The sequence below is a fragment of the Meriones unguiculatus genome, chromosome 17, assembly GCF_030254825.1.
Source record: "Meriones unguiculatus strain TT.TT164.6M chromosome 17, Bangor_MerUng_6.1, whole genome shotgun sequence".
NCBI lineage: Eukaryota > Metazoa > Chordata > Mammalia > Rodentia > Muridae > Meriones > Meriones unguiculatus.
The window spans coordinates 19334978-19352810 of record NC_083364.1 but is presented as its reverse complement, the minus strand read 5'-3'; the positions used below and the strand labels follow the sequence as shown (position 1 = coordinate 19352810).

The 17833-nt window shown below is 52.0% G+C and overlaps 2 protein-coding genes across 2 annotated transcripts; both read right to left on the bottom strand.

Annotated features, from left to right (window-relative positions):
- Positions 1 to 423: 423 nt before the first annotated feature.
- On the bottom strand, positions 424 to 8428 carry Yju2 (YJU2 splicing factor homolog). The gene is made up of 8 exons (XM_021632899.2): positions 8242 to 8428; positions 6654 to 6754; positions 5744 to 5888; positions 4482 to 4616; positions 4033 to 4214; positions 3425 to 3545; positions 1713 to 1839; positions 424 to 1407 (listed from the first exon to the last, which is right to left on the bottom strand). The coding sequence occupies exons 1-8, from the start codon at positions 8263 to 8265 to the stop codon at positions 1301 to 1303; spliced, it is 942 nt and encodes a 313-aa protein (XP_021488574.1). The 5' UTR covers positions 8266 to 8428; the 3' UTR covers positions 424 to 1300.
- Positions 8429 to 10174: 1746 nt separating this feature from the next.
- Positions 10175 to 14601, bottom strand: Ebi3 (Epstein-Barr virus induced 3). The gene is made up of 5 exons (XM_060370875.1): positions 14168 to 14601; positions 13437 to 13560; positions 12638 to 12816; positions 10885 to 11039; positions 10175 to 10584 (listed from the first exon to the last, which is right to left on the bottom strand). Exons 1-5 carry the CDS (start codon positions 14232 to 14234, stop codon positions 10429 to 10431), a joined length of 681 nt encoding a protein of 226 aa, XP_060226858.1. The 5' UTR covers positions 14235 to 14601; the 3' UTR covers positions 10175 to 10428.
- Between the last annotated feature and the right edge of the window lie 3232 nt (positions 14602 to 17833).

The window sequence follows — 17833 nt, the reverse complement described above, 5'->3', positions numbered from 1 at the left end:
TCCAATGGTAGATGCAGGGCTTGCCCGGGAAGCCTCCAGTCTGGAGGTGCTGTAGGAAGGCTCCTATCCCGAGGGAGGTGTGAACCTGCCTTTTGGGTCTCCAATCTGATGGAAGTACACACTTGCTTCCCTGTGCTCATAGCCTGAAGGAAGAGGCAAGTCACTGACGTTCAAGGTCCCCAGCTGACGGAAGCATAGCTCTGACTCCAGAGCCCCAGTCTGCGGGTGAGGCCCAGCTCCTACAGCCTGCTGGAGACAGTGTTGTCCAGGATAAAAAGACCTCAAAGATACAATTGTAGCGTGCCACCCCACCCCTTAACCAGGCAGTTTTGTGTCACCATGCAATGGCTAGGCTTGTGACCAGCAAGGAGCAAAGGGCCATGGGGAAGCTGGTAGAGCCAGTGTCTGAGTACCCAGGACAGGTGCTGGGAACTGGCTTTATTCCAGTGGCTCCTGTTGCCAGGGGACCCCAGGGAGCTGACAGAGGAGGTGACAGAGTAGACCTGACAACTCCTGAGGACACGATGACAGCTGCAGAGCTGTGGAAGCAGAGGTCAGTGGGGGAAGGCTCGCACCAGACCCCAGGGTGCCCTGGCTCTTGGCTTGAGAAGGAGCAAACCTCCCCCCAATCCCAGACACTGGGTGTGAGAAGTAGGAATCCCCAGGGGAAAAGCAGGTTCCAACACAAACATTTCAGGCTTAAGATCAGCTTGGTGGTTCATGGCTCTAATCCCAGCATTGGTGGGGCGGGGATTAGCCCTGGCTACATAAACATGCCTCCCCACCTCCACTCCGTGCCTGGCTCACTGTGTTCTATACAACAGATTCAGGCTTGGTAATTGTCTTACGGTACCAGAACAAAGGCTAAGGGTCCAGGCCTAGGGCATGTGGCAGAAGTCTGAGGTACGGCCCTCTGCGGGCGGGCAGGTTTAAGCTGGGCTGTGGGCCTCTGCAGTCAGGTAGCTTCTCTCCACGTGGTTCTGTTTTTCAATTGATTTTCTATTTCACACAGTGCTACTGTGTTGCCGGTAGAGGCCCAGACCTTGTGTATGGTTGGGAGACGGTCCCCAGGGGCCCTATACTCTGCCCCATGTCACAGAGTGTTCAGATCCTTGGCAGGAAGGGACGGGGCCAACAGGCTCAGCATAAATCAAGGAATGGAGAAGTGGACCCAGCTGTCCGTCCATGTGTGCTTTCCCACACCCTGCCACGGCAGACGCAGTCTGAGGCCTTTGCTGACGGTGTTTCGCTTGATCCCATCTCCTCTGGCTTCTTGGGTCTATGACGCCACCGGGGGGGCTCAGCTGTCACTGTCCTCGCTGTCCCCATATGCACCCAGCTGGCTCAGGGAGGAGGCACCAGGTGTCTGGGGTGTAGGGTCAGCTGCCTTCCTGCTCTCTTGGGCACCTGTGGGGAAAACAAGTCAGGCCTGGCCCAGGCCAGGGGCGTGTGCCCAGATAGGAGGGCCCTGTGACTTTGTCATCCCAATCCTAAACTGGGCCAGAGAGACCCTACCTAGGGCACTTGAGTATCCACAGGACCCAGGGATAGTATGAAGGCCAAGCGCCACCAAGAGCCTCCATGACTAAGAGAGAGGGGGCCTCACTCTGGTCCCTGGCCTGAGAGTCAGTCCTCCCCCTGCCCAGCCTATGAAGTTTCTAGACAGTGTCAGATATGCATGGTTGCCACCATGGCTGCTGAGGGGGACTCACCCGAGGTGGGCGCCTGGACTTGCTCCGAGCCCCCAATGGCTTCCATCTTCACCTTCTTTGGCACAACCAAGGCAGCCAGCTGTGCCCTGCTGCTTAGGCCCTCTGCCTTCCTTTTGGTCTTTGGAACCTGTGGGGACGTGCACAGCTGTTGCCCCTCTGGCCTCCCTAACCCGGCTCTGCAGAACTCTGTTTGCTTATCAAGTCAACCCTAGCTCCGGATTCTCACACAGCTCCCTACGACCCACCCCCCACTTCACACTGTGCACGTGACTTCTCATCTGCTGTCCGTTCACCCTGGAAACTCATACCCACCCCTCAATCCCTATGCTCAAGTATGTGCCCCCTGTGTGGTCTCAAGAAGTGTTGTATATCCCAGGTCCACAATCCTTTGACCAGTCTCCCTAGTGGTGCCAAGAGCTCCTGGCACACAGTAGCTGCCTCCCTGACTGATAACATGACAGGTGCTCGTCACTGTTACATGAAGTTGGGGTGTGAAGGAGTGGGGTGTAATATGGGAGGCTGAAGCAAGAGGATTTTGGGTTTGAAGCCAGCCTGGGCTGTGGAGTGTAACTCTGCTTCAAAGAAAGACAAAACAAATCACAGCCAGAGTAAGTCTGGGCTCCACATGGGAGGATCAGTGAGGCCTGCATTTGAGTCTCCAGCACCCACAGAAGAGCTAGGCACAGCAGCATCAGTCTGTAACCCTGGCGGTGGAGTCCTGGGAGTCAGTGGGCCTGGAGCACACAACTGCCACATAGGAGACCCTTTCTCAGTCAGGGTGGGGAAGGCCCCACGATGGAGGCTGCTCACTGACCTCCAAAGCCTGGAGCATGTGCACTGGCACTCACAGCTGGACTAACACTCTGGAAGTTGGAATAGGCCAAAAGGTACTGAAACCTTCAAAAGCTGGGCCAGAGATGCTACAAAGTTCTGGATGCACCCATGACCCTGATGGGCCTTAGGGAGAGCCCTTTACCTTTCACAGCCTCTTGGGCCAGCTCCTGGTTCTGTGCACTCATGTCTGGGAGCCAGACTAACATGGCTGTTTTCATCAGCTGCTCTCCACCATGGTTTTTGAGGCAGGGTCTCTCAGTGACTTGTGGACCCTACCCAGGAGAGCCCAAGACCCTCCTGTCTTTTCTTCCTCCATGCAGGATCCCAGGCCTGTTGGGCTGCATCTGGGTTTATTTTTTGAAATAGGGTCTTGCTATGTAGCCCAGGCTGACCTCAAACATGAGAGCTCTGCCTGACTTTGCTCCGAGGTGCCGGGATTTAATGGTGTATGTAGAGGCTGGAGAGATGGCTCAGGGGTTAAGAGCACTGGCTGCCCTTCCAGAAGTCATGAGTTCAATTCCCAGCAACCACATGGTGGCTCATAACCATCTATAATGGGATCTGGTGCCCTCTTCTGGCGTGCAGGTATATATGCAGGCAGAATACTGTATACATAATAAATAAACAAAACTTAAAAAAAAAGAAAGAAAACAGGTGTGTGCCAAACCCTGGTCCTGTGCTTGTGACAGGCACCTGACTGACTGACTGGGGGACTCCCCGTTCTTGGTAAACTGTTGACTGGCTATTCCCTGCCTCAGGCTCAGAAGCAGGAAGTAGAGCAGAACAGCCATACTGTGGTCTGTTTGTCCTGCGGCTCATGACTTCTTCTGTGGCTATTCAGCCTGGCTACCCAAACCCCACACCCTGGCCCAGCTCACCTCATTGAGGATGGCCGTGGGGTTCAGTCTTGTGGCTGCCAATGGTCGGGAAGGTGGAGCCTCGTCCTCTGAGTCGGAATCCTCTAAAAGCCTACAGTGGCGAGCCTCCTCCAGCAAGGCCCTATGGGATGGATATGGTGAGAACCTGCTATGGGGTGGTCCCTAGGGGTCTCCGCTGCAGTGGCTAGGGGCCCCTGCATCTTCCTACTCTTAGGGCATGGGCAACGGGAACAGGTGGCGATGTTTACAATTTTGAGGGCAGTGGTTCACTGGCTGAAGACTTGGCTGGCACATACCCAACACCACAAAAATAAGTAAATGTCTAACGGGAGCATACTGACCATCCCAGCACTGTGGGTGGATGCAGGAGGATCAGGAGTTCAAGACCATTCTTGGCCACTTAATGATTTTGAGAACAGCCTGAGGCCCTATCTCAAACCCACAGTTTTGGGACCGAAACAAAAAGCCACAGTGACAGCTGTGGAGCACTGGGTCCCATGGGTCACAGCAGCTGGCCATAGCAGAGCCTGAGAAAACAGGACAGGAGAGGCCCCCAGCTGAGGAGAGGAGAAGTTGTGGAAAGATCCAGAAGGGTGGGGCTGGCTCACGCGGTCTCGCGCTCATCTTCCTCCTCCTGCTGCTGTCTCCGCTCCTCCTGTGACAGGCGGTGCTGCAACAGCATGGCCTCAAAGTCCACATGGGCCTGCCGCTGGTTCAGGTCTTTTAGCTCCTGAAGGTTTTCCAGCACCTCCATTTCCAGCTTTGAGTCCTTGGTGCGGTTTTCTAGGACCTGGGGGTGCAGGAGCGAGTGAGAGGGTGCAAGGGTGGGTGAGGGCAGGGGGAGGGGAGGGGAGAGGCAGCATGGGTGGGGAGAGGGAGTAGGGATAGGTAAGAGGAGTGGGTGGAGGAAGGGGGTACAGGGAACAAGGGGGCAGTGAGGGAGCACTTGGATGGGGCACAGGGGTGAGAGAAGGGGCACAGGGGTGAAGGGTAGAGGCAGGGAAGGGGTGTGGGTGGAAGGGGCGTGCAAGAGTTGAGTGCTATGGCTAAGGTTCACCTTCATGGGGTTGTTCAGCTCCTCATCCTCACGCTCCTTCTGCACCCGCTTCTCCTCCTCCTCCAGAAGCTTCTCAGCCTGGAAGTTGCGTGTGGCCCCGTGCTCCATGGTGTAGTCAGTGTTCTCTGGGTCTGTCTGCAAGGGCAAGGGAAGGGAGGGAGGGGACACTATCACTGAGGGCTCCAGGGTGGTGACCTAGGCTCCTGCATGCACTTCTCCATTTCCTCTGCTAGTCTCTTTGCTTACTCCTTGGTGGTGTGGGCCTTTCCTCCTAAGGCCCACACCCCCAGAACATCCTGCAGCCAGAACACAGAACACCTGACTCCCACATGGGCTCCCTTCCCTGTTCCATGCTTGCCCTCAGTGAACCTCTGGACAAGTGCCTCCACACCTCTGGGCTGCGTGCTCATCTAGCTTTATCTTCTTGCAAACGACACAGAGGACCCGAGGTGGTGTGCATCTGTCTGGGTGGGGGAAGCATGCAGCTAGCCTGGGCTACAGAAGGCTTTGCTCAAAAATAAGCAGATTAGAAGACAGCTCAGGGATTAGAGCACGGGCTAGCACTGCAGAGGACCTGGGTTCAGCACTCAGCACCCACATGGTTTAACTCCAGCTCCCAGGGCTGCCTCCCACCCCGCCCCCTTCTGGCCTTCTTGGGCACTAGTCACACAGGTGGTACACAAACCTTCAGGCAGATGCTCACATATGTGAAATAAGAATGGAACTTCTTCGGGCTTACGTTTTGTTCACTTTAATCAAACCTTATTTTTTGAACTCAAAGAAAAAAAGCTTACAGTAAAAAAGCAACCAAACAAAAAGCACTGCCTCTAATGATGCAGAATGGAGAGGAGAATGTCTCTTCTCTTGTCTTTCCCAGAATCCTCTGGCTTTTGTGCCTGGGCAGTGGCTCAGGCAGAACCCTTGCCAAATGCATGTAAAGCCCTGGCCTCCATCCCAAGAAGCACAAAAGAACAAGAGAAAATCATGACTTTTACCAAATGTGGAGGCAGGAGGACCAGACTCCTGACTACATAGGAGTATGAGGCCAGCCTGTGTTACATGAGACTGCCTAAACAAAGCAATAAGCAAAGCCCCAGCACAGAATGATGTTTTTTCTGACCCTGAAATATATCCCACACCCTGCACACATGCAGGCTTTTCTGTGTATGTGGGGTCCTGCTGCAGGGACCTCCCCAATGCTCTGTACCTTTGTGGGATGTCCTCAGAGGGAAAGGTAGTGAACAAATGAACAAAGCCCCTACCTTGAAGGTGATCTCGGCCAAGCAGCGTGTGCACTTGATGTAGAATCGGAAGATGGGCAGGCCCAGGTATGCCTCGTTCTGGACAGTTTCCTTGCGTGCATTGAACTTTTTCCCCTTGTAGATGTATTCTCCACATGTCTTACACCTGCAGCCAGGGCAGCATGTGAGCGCCTCTGTGTTCTGCTCTAGCACCCGAAGGACTGCCCTGTCTGGGTATATGGAGCTTCTGAGATCCTGCACCCTGGCCGCTCCTCCTTTCTTGCCCTTTGCCACCTTACTGCTGTGCCTACAAACATCTCTAGCCTGGTCCGACCTCAGGACCTTTGCTCTGCCTGTAGTCCTCACAGCCTGAGATCCTAACACTTCCCTTACTGTCCAGGTGGCAGACTACCTGCCCTGCCAGCCTCATGTGTCCTTGTGTGACTATCAGATGATCGGTATCACCCCCACGCTCCACTAGCCTTTGCTCCACTAGCCTTTGAATGCCAGGAGCCTGCCCACCCACCCCCCAATGGTAGGTACCTGCTGGAGAAGTGGTAGTTTGAATAAGAATGGCCCCGCTAGGGTCATATATTTGAACGCTTAGTCATTAGGGAGTGCCACTACTTGAAAGGATTAGAAGGATTTTATACCTTTAATCCCAGCACTCTGGGAGGCAGAGGCAGGCAGGTCTCTGTGAGTTTGAGGCCAGCTTGGTCTACAAATTGAGTCCAGGACAGCCAAGGCTACAAAGGGAAACTCTGTCTTGAAAACCAAAAAAACCCCAAAACAACAAATAAATGCTACTCTGACTGTCCACTGAGACCCTGTGATGGGGGCATGGGATTCCCAGAGATTGGGGATTTCATCCCTATTTCCTATTCTCCAGAGAGAGACCCAGCCCTGGCCTCTTGCCCCCCCAGGGATTCACCTCATGTTGAAGGGGGCCATCAGCCGCACCACATACTGCCGGTCCTTGGGTAGCTTGAGTTTTGGGATCTTCGACGGGTCAAAGTCAGGTGGGTAGTATTTCTGTGGGGAAGGGAGTATTGCTGTTTCTGGTGCTCAGGTCTCATATGGGTAGAAATGCAGTCTGGGAACCTTGTCAGTGGACCCAGGATACCCTGGTTTTAGGGATCCGCTAGGATTCAGCTGATGGCACCTTCCCAGAGATGGTTGTTTGAAGCATAACCATGATAAGTTGGGACAGGGAGGAAGATTGCCCAAGCTTCCAGAACCTTCTCCCAGACAATCATAGGATGTTTGTGGGTTGCTTCCCTGAGCTGTGTCATGCCTTCCAGAGAAAGTTCTAGAGGCCCAGGGTTTGCAGTGGGGGTGGATCCCTTTGCCCAGCACAGAAGACTCTAGATACTCGTAAGGAAACAGGGGCCCAACATAAACCAGGCTTTGTCCATAGTGGTCTAGCCTGCACTAGGGCACCATGAAGGCTTCCAGACACCATCCAAGGTCAAAATCTGGCCAGGCAATCTCTGTAGGGAGAAAAGCTTCCAGCCTCTCTGTGTGCTTGGGATAAGACACACAGGGACAGCCACTCTGGGTTATAGGAGTCATGCCAATGCCCATATCCACCACCCCAGCCCCTGGGAGCCTGTGACAGGGGGATGGAGAGAGACAAATTCCCTCATATGAAAAGGTCAAAAAGAAACGGTGGGGACCACCAACAAGGAGACATTCTGCTTTTGATGCTGTCTCACTGCTTGAAGGAAGCTTTGCTAAGACTTCAGGGTGCCGATAAGAATGATGGTGTACACCCGTCATGCCAGCACTTAGGACGCTGATGCGGGAGAACTGTGAGTTTACAGTCAGCCTGGGCACTGCACACATGTGTGGCGCAGGCAGACATGAAGGAAAAACGTAAAATAAAAATAAACAAATCTTTAAAAAATGAATAGAGTCCAGTGTAGGGGTACATGCCTTTAACCCCCAGCAACCGGTAGGCTCTGGCAGGTGGATCTCTGAGTTTGAGACCATTCTAGGCTACATAGTGAAACCATTGCTCAAAACAAATTACTTAAAAAACAAATCCAGGAAATGTAAAGTAAAATTTTTCAAGAGAGAAAACAGTCATTCCAGTTACCCCAAACTGGTGTAGAAAAAGCAGTCAAAAGATTTCGGATATGCATTTAACAAAAACTGGGACGAACTGAGGCCGCCAAAAAACGTTCCCTGACCTGGGAACGCCCACAAAACTCAATCCCGCCCTCAGGGGAAAAAAAAAAAAAAAGATGCATAGTTGGAAAAACCAATCGGATGAAGTGACATAAGCTCTGCTTCCCTGGTGATGATTGGTTGCTCACCAGGAAGGCGAGGAAACATAAGCTACGCCCATTAGCTTATTTTGGCAAGAGTTTTGGAAGCTCCGCCCACGGAAAGCCGCGCGCGGGTGCTCGGGGTGTGTGTGCGGAATTCCAAAAGAAAATGACCGGAAGGAAACACGCGTCTTTTAGAGCCCCTGCAAGTCCCACTCTCGATAGGATATCTAGACTCTGAGCACTTACGTTTAAAACTTTCCGCTCCGACATTTCGCTTCCTGGTCCTCGAACAAGCGAACAAGCCTTTGGTTCTCCTGGTGTTTCTCAGGCCGGGCGCCGCACTAGCGTAACTTCCGCATCCGTCTTACTCGCTGTAGTTTACCGGCTTTACCGTTCTCATTGGCTGCAATCTCTGTCGATCAAAGTTCCGAGTGCGTTTTCGCTCTCTTCCCGAGTGCTGGTAGACGAAGCATTAAATAAAGGTTCCGGGAGCATCTGTGTCTCGCGGAGAACGCTGCCTGGGAGTAATAACGTTTCGTTTCACACTGCTGCTCTGTTGTTGCGTGTTTTCGAACTCAGGGTCTCACTGTGTATCCCTGGCTGTCCTGGAACTCACCAAAGCTGGCCACGAACTCACAGAGATCATCCTGCTTCTGCCTTCTGTTCCTTCATTTCTGGTACTGGGGATCGAACCTAAGGTGCACAAGTCAGGACACCACCACAGAGCCACCACCCAGCCCTCTAATCTTTTGGGGCAGCCTCTCCCCAGGATGCCCAGGCTGGACTGGAACGCCCTCTGTATTCCAGGTTGGCCTTAAGTTTGCAGCAATCATACTACAAGCCTGTTGAGTATCTGGAATCAGTGGTCTGTTCGGTTTTCATTGTGTTTTGTTACTGGTTTGTGGTTTTTCTTTTCTCTCTTTTGTGAGAAAGGAACTCATCAGGTAGTACAGGCTGGCCTTGAAATGTCAGTGATCCTCCTGCCTCTGCCTCCCAAGTGCTGGAGTTACAGACAAGAGGCACTACGCCCAACTCTTTTTACTTTTTCTTTTTTTAAAAATTGTTTATTGTTGTTGTTTTGCTTTTTTGAGACTGGCTTTCTTTGTATAGCCCCCTGCTGTCCTGGAATTCGCTCTTTTGACCAGGATGGCATCAAACTTAGAGATCCGCCTGGCTCTACCTCTCGAATTAAAGGTGTGCACCACAACCACAGGTATAGAATAGTTTTTACATTTGTTTATTTATTATTTGTGTGTACAAACTATTTCAAGCCCCACCATTGAGCCTGCCCCCAGTCCCTCACCTGGGGATACTAGGCAGGTGCTCCACCCTGAGCCATGCCTCCTCCCACCTCCTCCTCCCTCTTTTCTTATTCTTTTGGTCTTTTTGAGACAGGGTCTTCAGGCTGGCTTTAAACTTGCTACCATTTCCCCCGCTAGTCTCATTTCATGGTCTGTGTGTTCCCCATCATTCAATTACTGGTAATTCCTCCTCCCCCTTCCTTTTGCAGGGCCTCGCACCTTGCTCTGTCCTCTCCTTTTCCCCCCACCCACATGCTCCCCAACCCTTCACTTTTAGGCACTTACCACATGGGTTCCTTCTGGAAGCTAGCACCATTTTGGGTCCTCCCAGGGTCCTGACCCTGGAGCTACATCAACTTCTGTCCATCCTAAAGGCCTTGTTTGGGGGCCTGGGGAGATGACTCAGTAGGTGAAGTGCCTGCCTTGTAGGTCTGAGGTCCTGAGGTGTGCTGTGTGCACACGAACACAGACAACCCACAGTCACTCACTGCGTGGACACAATGGACAAGCAGGGCTGGAAAGGTGTTCCAGTGCTGGAGCACCGGCTCTTCAAGTGTAGACCCAGCAGCCACCCTGCGCCTGTTACTCCAGCTTCATGAGCTCTGGCACCCTCTTGTGGCCTCATAGGCACTGCACATACCCCCATACACATATTTGGAAATAAAATATTTAAATTTTAAAACTGGACAAAGACACTATGAATCTTACTTTTAATAATAATTATTGTCAGACAATAATTAATAATAATTCATCCCATACCTTAGGAGGAAGAGGCAGACACACCTCTATAAGTTCGAGGCTAGCCAGGTCTCCAGAGCTAGTTCTAGGACAGCCCGGGCTACATAGAGAAACCCTGTCTCAAAAAAAACAAATGATGATGATGACAAGAGTAATAATTCTTATTTAATTGGTTCTTCTGGTTAAATCACATTTACAGTTTACGAAGCCCCGCACTGGTGGAAGGAGAAAGATCATCCCCCCAGGTTTGGAGATTGAGGTCCGGAGAGTTTAATTATCGTATACTTCCGAGCAGCTCAGCATATGCAATGTCAGGATTTGAAGCCAGGCCAGGCCACCCAGCCACCTTCAAGTAGAGGACATCAGGATCTGACATCAAGGACCCTGTTCCTCGTCAGGGCTTCTGGGGCGCCCCGTCTACTTGCCCAGGGAGGCTCCAGTCACTTGGTTTCCCATAGCCTGTGAGGTCCTGGGCTGATACCTGGACACAGTATTTTGTATGGGGCTGCGCTGCCCTGAGGGTGAAGGTCGTGGCTTCAATGGGTCCCACCTGTAGGGAGAGAGGATGTCAGGTCACTGCAGGGAGGAAGTGGGAAGGACCGTGATGCAGCGGGGCGCTGGCAGCTGTCTTGGTGGGTAAAGCACTTGCTGTGAGTTCGAATCCCCAGCAAGCATGTGAAGCCAGCAGCAGAATCACATCTCTAGTCTCAGCGCTCCCACAGAGAGGTGAGAGGCAGAGACAGGAGGCTTCCCAGTGGGACCCAGTCTCACCCAGCGTCCACCTCTGGGCTCCCTGGGGCTCTTGCCTTTCCCAGACCATGTGTCTGATCCCCCTGCCCCTCAGCCTCACCTGGCGGAAGTGGGATGAGCCGTGGCGCCGGTAGCGGACTCGGTACTTGAGAGTGAAGATGTCCGGGAAGGGCCAGGAGGCAGGGGGATGCCAGAGCACCTGCAGCTTCTGCCCAGCTTTGCGCAGCCGCACGCCTGCCGGAGGATCGGGCTTGACTGCGTAGAGCAGGGGCTGGGTCAGGAGCAGCTCCACTGGTTCATCCATCAAGTGCTAATTCCTTCATTCCTTCATTCGTTACTCTCATTCATGCATACAGTCACTCTCATCGCAGACACCCATTCATTCACTCCCTCCGTCCTTTACTCGTCCATTTATACCATTACTTCATTGCTTCACTTATTCATTAAATCCTTCACCAATTCACTCCTTTACTCAGTCATCTGCTCACGGATACATTTAATTATTTGTTGGTTCTAGTGCAGATCTGTTCATGGATTCATTAACTCATTCACTTTCTTTTATTTGTTTATACACTCATTCATGTGTTCATTGATTCATTAAGTCATGAAGGCACTCATTTCTTCCACCAAAAGGTCATTGACTCATTCACTCTATCATTCATGCATTCATCCGTTCACTCACTCACTCATTTATTAAGTCATTCAAATGTTTATGCACTCACTCCTGTCATTCATTCATTAATTCACTCATGTCACTTATGCATCTATTACGCACTCATTATGTCAGTCATGCGTCATTCATTAAATCATCCATGCATTCATTGTGCACTCATAAAGTCAGGTATGCATTCATTCACTCATTCATCCATCTGCTCAAGGAACAAGCATTTGCTGAATCATTCTCATCACTGCTGAAGAAGTCATGATGCTCACACAGGCAGAGAAAGTTTCAGAGTGCAAGTTCTCAGTGGGCTGAAGGGCTTTTCTGAGACACCGTTCTGGATCCCTCAGGACTGTGCTGAAGAGTTGTGTAGTGAGTGTTGTCGTTACTCTGCCTGCTCCTAGAACTCCTTCATGCCAACACAAGCCCTACACCCATAAGCCCTCTCCTGTCCCTCTGGGGCGCTCAGCACCCACAGTTCTCCTGTCTCTGATTCCCTGTCCTGCAGCCCACACTGTGGTTTATATCTGGGGTGCTCACTGAGCACAGTGTCCTCAAGGTTCCTCCACACTGGCTGGCAGCAGAATCTCATTCTTCTTTAGGGCCAAGTAATGTTCCTCTGTGTAGATGGACATTGTGTGTCCATCCATCCACAGAAGGACACGTGGCACTGGGCTGTCCCCTTCTAGATGCTGTGAATAAGGTTGCCACGGATTTGTAGAGATGAACATTTTTATTCCTGTTGAGCAGATACCTAGGCCTGGAGTAGTCAGACCCTGTGGAGACTCCATGTTTATCCCTGTGAGGGCAGGTAGTTCTTCACTGACCTTCCTCAGCTGCTGCTCCTCCTTTTTGAGACTCTCTTGACTTCCCTTGAGCATGATTTGTAGAGCAGGTTGGCCTGAACTCTCATAGGTCTGCTGCCTCTGAGATTAAAGGCCTGAGCACCACCCCTGGCTTTCCTCCTTTCTTAACAGACACTTGTGTTTAATAATACACTTTTGGGGAGGCTTCAGCGAGAAGCTGACACCTGAACAGAGACCTAAGAAGGCCAAGGAAGGAAGCTCTGCAAAGGCCCTGGGGTAGGATGGAACCCTGGGTGTTGGGGAGCAGCAGGAGGCCTGTGAGGCTGGAGTGGAGCTGGGCTGGAGGCTGTGGGAACTGGGTAGGACTGGGGAGGGCAGAGACTCACTGATCCGCTCCGCCACGAAGGCCAGGAGGCTGCTGCGGGCTCTGCTGAGGTGCAGCGCAGTGACATTTAGCACGTAGGGCACCATGGAGAACAGGTGCACGTGGGAGATGGTGCACCAGGTGGCCTGTGGGGTCGGGTGTAGGCAGGGCCAGCTCTGCTGCGCGGCGGTGACACCCAGTCTGCGTAGGAAGCACCATTGGGGGAGTCACGAAAGGCACGTGGGTGCTCCTGGGGCCCTGGGGCTCCGCCCACCCACAGCTGACCTTGGGAAAGAGACACTCGTGGGGCGAAATGCTCAGGGGAACACTGGGGCTGTGGATTCTGAAGAACTCCCTAGAATACCTACACCCACACTCTGATGTTTAAGAGACAGGCCCAAGCTGCCGCCCACCCTGAATAGATCAGTGTAATGTTGTGTAGGCAGTTCAGCTGGCCTGCCCTTAGGGACCTTTAGGGTTCTGACAGTGTCCTATGTCTGCTCCTCTCTCTTGCTCTCTCTGCCTTGGTTTCTCTCCTGGGGCACCCCACAATCTCTCTCTTCCTGTGTCTCTGTCTCTCATTCCCCTCTTTTTCCCCTCTCTCTGCTTTCTCTCTTCTCTTGCTCATTCTGCCTTGGTTTCTCCCCATTTCCTGGGCACCCTCCCCATTCCTCTTCTCTCTCTCCCCACTCCACATCCATCTAATAAACCCCTTTCATATCACATCTGCTGTATGTAGCAATTTAAAATACATCCTAACCATCAAGACGCTGGAATCTTTTGACTCCCCACCTTGTCCAGAACCCTCTCCATGCTCTGACCTGTAAGTGGCGATGAAGGATGTGGCTGTGGTGGAGTTGGGAGCCCACAGCGGTGTCCAGGAGCAGTCCACGGCCACGGGGTACCGAGAAGCACGGCATCGCACCCTGAGCTGGCTCAGAGCCACTAGGGCCACAGAACACAGAGGAGCGTGAGCTTACATGTGCGCTGTGTGTCCCTGTTATGCATGGGAGCATGAGCTCCATGTCTTCTCCAAAACCCAAGGACCTCAACTGAACTCATTTTCTAGAAGAGAAAACTGAGCTTTTTCTTCCCCCTTTCTCTTTCTTTATCTCTCTATTTCTTTTTTCCTTTGTTCTTCTTTGTTAGGAGGGTCTATGTAGCCTAGGCTGGCCTTTGAACTGTGGACAACCTTGAACTCCTGAGCTTCCTGCCTCAGCCTCCTGAGTGCTGCACGACAGGTGTGCGCCACAGCACCCGGCATCTCCTAGTGTTTCTGACTCACCATTGTTGACTCACAAAGGTGAAGCTTCAAGGTTGCTGAGAGTCAACTGTCCGGTAACACAAATCTCTAAGCTCAAAGGTGCCTCTGCCTGAATAAATGAGGCTTTGTCTCTCGGTGCCTCAGTTTCCCCATCCATATAGCTGAATAGGAACAGGTTCCATTGGTATAGATGTGAGTTCCCGCCTGACTCCAGATAAAAGCTGAGGCTGAAAGTGGAGGGCTAGTACCCTCTGCCCAGGTGCCTCAGTCCCCAGTGTGTCCACTTACCTGTCCCTGTATTACCAGGGGAGCAGCTGGCCCAGAGGGCAAGTGACAGGAGGAGCAGCTGGGACATGCTCTGTGGCTCTGTTCTCTGGAGCAGAGTTGAGGGACCCGCACAGGGAGACTGGCCCTGAATGAGGACCTGCCCAGTGAGGACCTGCCCAGTGTGGCTCAGTTACCCAGGATTTGGGGCAGGAGATAGTGATGGTGACAGGAGCCCTGGCTGTCACCAGCTGCTGTGTGTGTGTGTGTGTGTGTGTGTGTATGTGTGTGTGAGTGAGTGTGAAAGGCTTTGCAGTGGGTAGGGGGAGGGCCCCAAAAGGGAGAAGTCACTGGGTGGCGTTCCTTCCGGCCTATGGGGAAGCCCCAGGAAGGGCCATGAGGCAGAGGACAGAGGCACAGGGAGAGGAGGGGACAGAGAGAGACAGAGAAGCAGAAACAGAGACACAGGGAAAGTGGGACAGAAAGAGACGGGGACACTGTTCTAGAGACTGGGTGGTGCCCCCTCACCACCCACAGTCCCCCAAACTGTTTCAGGCCCCAGACAACAGGGAGCAACTGCAGCCTCCAGATAGCCCCCAACTCCAGGGACACTCTGAACTGTGCATGACATGTCAGAACACCCAAGGAAACCCCCAGGGACAGGCTGGAGTGTCCGGGAACTCCAGGCCTCAGGAGTCCCTTCAGCACCAAAAGAGCCCAGAGCCTCCTGGGGATTTGGGGGACTTTCCCAGAAAGAGGGAGAGTTGGAGCAGGGGCCCTGCCAGGAAAGTGACAGAGAAAAATGGAATGTTAGTCATGACAATAGCCACTGTCATCCTAGCACATGGGAGGCTGAGACAGGAAGATGTCCGTGAATTTAACTCCAGCCTGCTGCATGGGGAGACCTTCATCTCAAAATGAAGAAAAGGGAAAAGCACAGAAGATGAGGGTACAGGCCCTTGAGTTCAATTCTCTCTCTCTCTCTCTCTCTCTCTCTCTCTCTCTCTCTCTCACACACACACACACACTCCTGTACCACCACCACAAAAAAAAAAAAAAAAAAAAAAAAAAGGGGACGCAGAGGCAGGTAGATCTGTGTGAGTTCAAGTCCAGCCTGGTCTACAAAGCAAGTCCAGGATAGCCAGAGCTACATAAGGAAACTCTGTCTCAGAAAACAAAACAAAACAACAAAAATAAACAAAACCCAAACCCAAACCAAACCAAGCAACCAACCAACCCAAAAAACCCAACCCACCAAAAACCCCAAGATGAAAAAAAAGTACTGAAATGATGAAGAATGAGAGAATACAGTCTGGGCTTATTTATTCACTTGTTTAGCACTGACAGGAACAGAGCCCAAGGCCTCAAGTACTCCATGCCAGCCCCCAGCACCTTCCTGTGGTATCAAAGGCAAGGGATTCACCCCTGAGCCACAATTCCATTCCCTGGTTTCTCTAAATATTGCTTTGCACTTGTCTTTCTTGTCATAACTGTGTACTGGGCCCGGAAGCTCAGACTGTTCCTAGCCTCCCTGCTCCATCTCTGTCCTCACCCAGTGCTCCACACTGGTTGTGTTTCCCCTTTACAGTGAGCTTATCCTCCTGGGTGATGGGTGGTCCTCCTAGGTGACATGTCCAGAGTTGCAACATTTCAGATGGAGATTGATGGGTCTCAGAGGGCCAGAGTGTAGGGAGCCATGGCATGAGGGTCAGCTGGGCACACTTATTAAGATCCTAGGCTGTCCTCTAGTGCTGTTCGTGACCCTGTAGGCTGGGGAAGGTGCTCCCTCAGGCTTCAGCTCATAGAGGTGAAGGATGGAAACTGAACATCTGAGCTGAGTCTTCATCAGCTCTAGGCCTGCAGCAGCTACATCTGCTGAGATCTGGCTGAGAATGCACTGTATGTCCTTGTCCATCTGTCCCTGCAGTGAGGATGGAGGGGACAGAGGCAGAGACACACCCTGGAGTACCTGGTGTGTGGTCCTCTGTCCCCTGCAAGTCCCTATCCTCAAGCCCAAGGGAGTCAATGGCTCATGAGGTAGATGAGTGGACAAGGATGGTCCCAGAAGCCACAAGGCTGGACAAAACAGAAGGGGAAACTGAGGCCCAGGTTGTGACAGAAGAATGATGAAGCACAGAGGACACACCTAGATTGGACCAGGAGCTAGGGGCCTCAGCTGAATGGCATACAGGAGATGGCTGTGGTGCACCTGGGCACAGGGGAGAGGGAAGGGTAGGTAGAGGGGTCAGGGATTCAAATTCATCCTTGGCTCCATAGTGAGTATGAGGTCAGCCTGGGCTACATGAGACCCTGCCTCAAAAGAAATGTGGGGAGTTAAGAGGGGAGCACAGCAAGAATAAGGGAAGAAGGGAGTAGGGTAACAAGAAGAGAGACCCTTCCACAATGAGACACACCCACACCACTTCTCTGCCCCTGAGTAATGGCTAAGTCAGGGATGTGTCCCTGAAGTGCCCTGACCAGCCTGGATCCTATCTGTACTCTCACTGGTCTGTTTGTGGCTCTCATAACCTGTCCCTTGCTCTACATAGCCAGTACCTCCATGCCCTGCTGCATGGCTGTGGCCTGGACACACAGGGCATCCTGTTCCTCTTTAGATCTGGATGGGGCAGCCTGCTGCACCTTCAGAGCCTCCTTCAGGATGAAGACTTCTTTGGACAGATATGTGATCTGGTAAGAGAAGGGCTTCATGAGCAGCCATGCTGAGACAAGCAAGGACCAGGGACCTTTGCACCTATACCGGACAGCTTGGTAAGGGGTCATAGATTCAGGCTTGGAGCCAGGCTGACTCAGTGTTTGTATTCGTACAGCCCAGGGCTGAAAACTTTAAGCATTTCACTCAATGCACCCTCCAAAAGAGCAAGAGTCACTATAGAATTTTTGGTTGTTGTCATCATGGCTTTCTTATGTTCACAAGTAAGATGGTGTAAATAAACACAAGCTTATGCTTTGAAATTGCCAGATGCTCGCTGTGCTGGGATATGAAGACATCTATATCTGACCCCAGCAGGGTTTCTTGGAAGGGAAAGCCATCTTCAGCCACCCATCTCCTGTTGCTTTCCAGGCTTTTTAGCATTTGTTTACAAGCTGTGACACAGTTCCAGTTGTACCTCAGGCCCGTCAGGGGCTATCAACAACTGTGCATGCATTCTGTAATCACCATTAGCATGTGACTCCACCTGTTGTTCAGGTAGAAATGAGGAGGCTGGGAATCTAGATTACCTGAGCGAGAAATCAGATAGTGTGACTGAATTTGGCAGTCAAGTATTAGTGTGGGTTTCAGTGTGGAAGGCCTGCAAGCAGGACACAGGATAAAATTCCTCCACAAAACAGCGGAGATAGCAGTAAGGGAGCAGGACAGGGATTCTCATGCCATTGACACTGCTGCTGGCTGCTGCTTCAGCACCTTCAGATTCCAGGCAGGGATGTCAGAAAAGCAGAATGTGAGCTGGGTCTGGTGGTACAGGCCCATAATCCCAGCACTTTGGAAGGCAGAGTCAGGCAGATCTCTCTGAGTTCAAGGCCAGCCTGGTCTACAAAGTGAGTCCAGTACATCTGAGGCTACACAGAGAAATCCTGTCTCCAAGAACAAAACAAAACAAACAAATAAACAAAAACAACAAAAAAGCAGAATGTGGACTTGTTGGCAAAGCCACGATGTTATTACCTTGA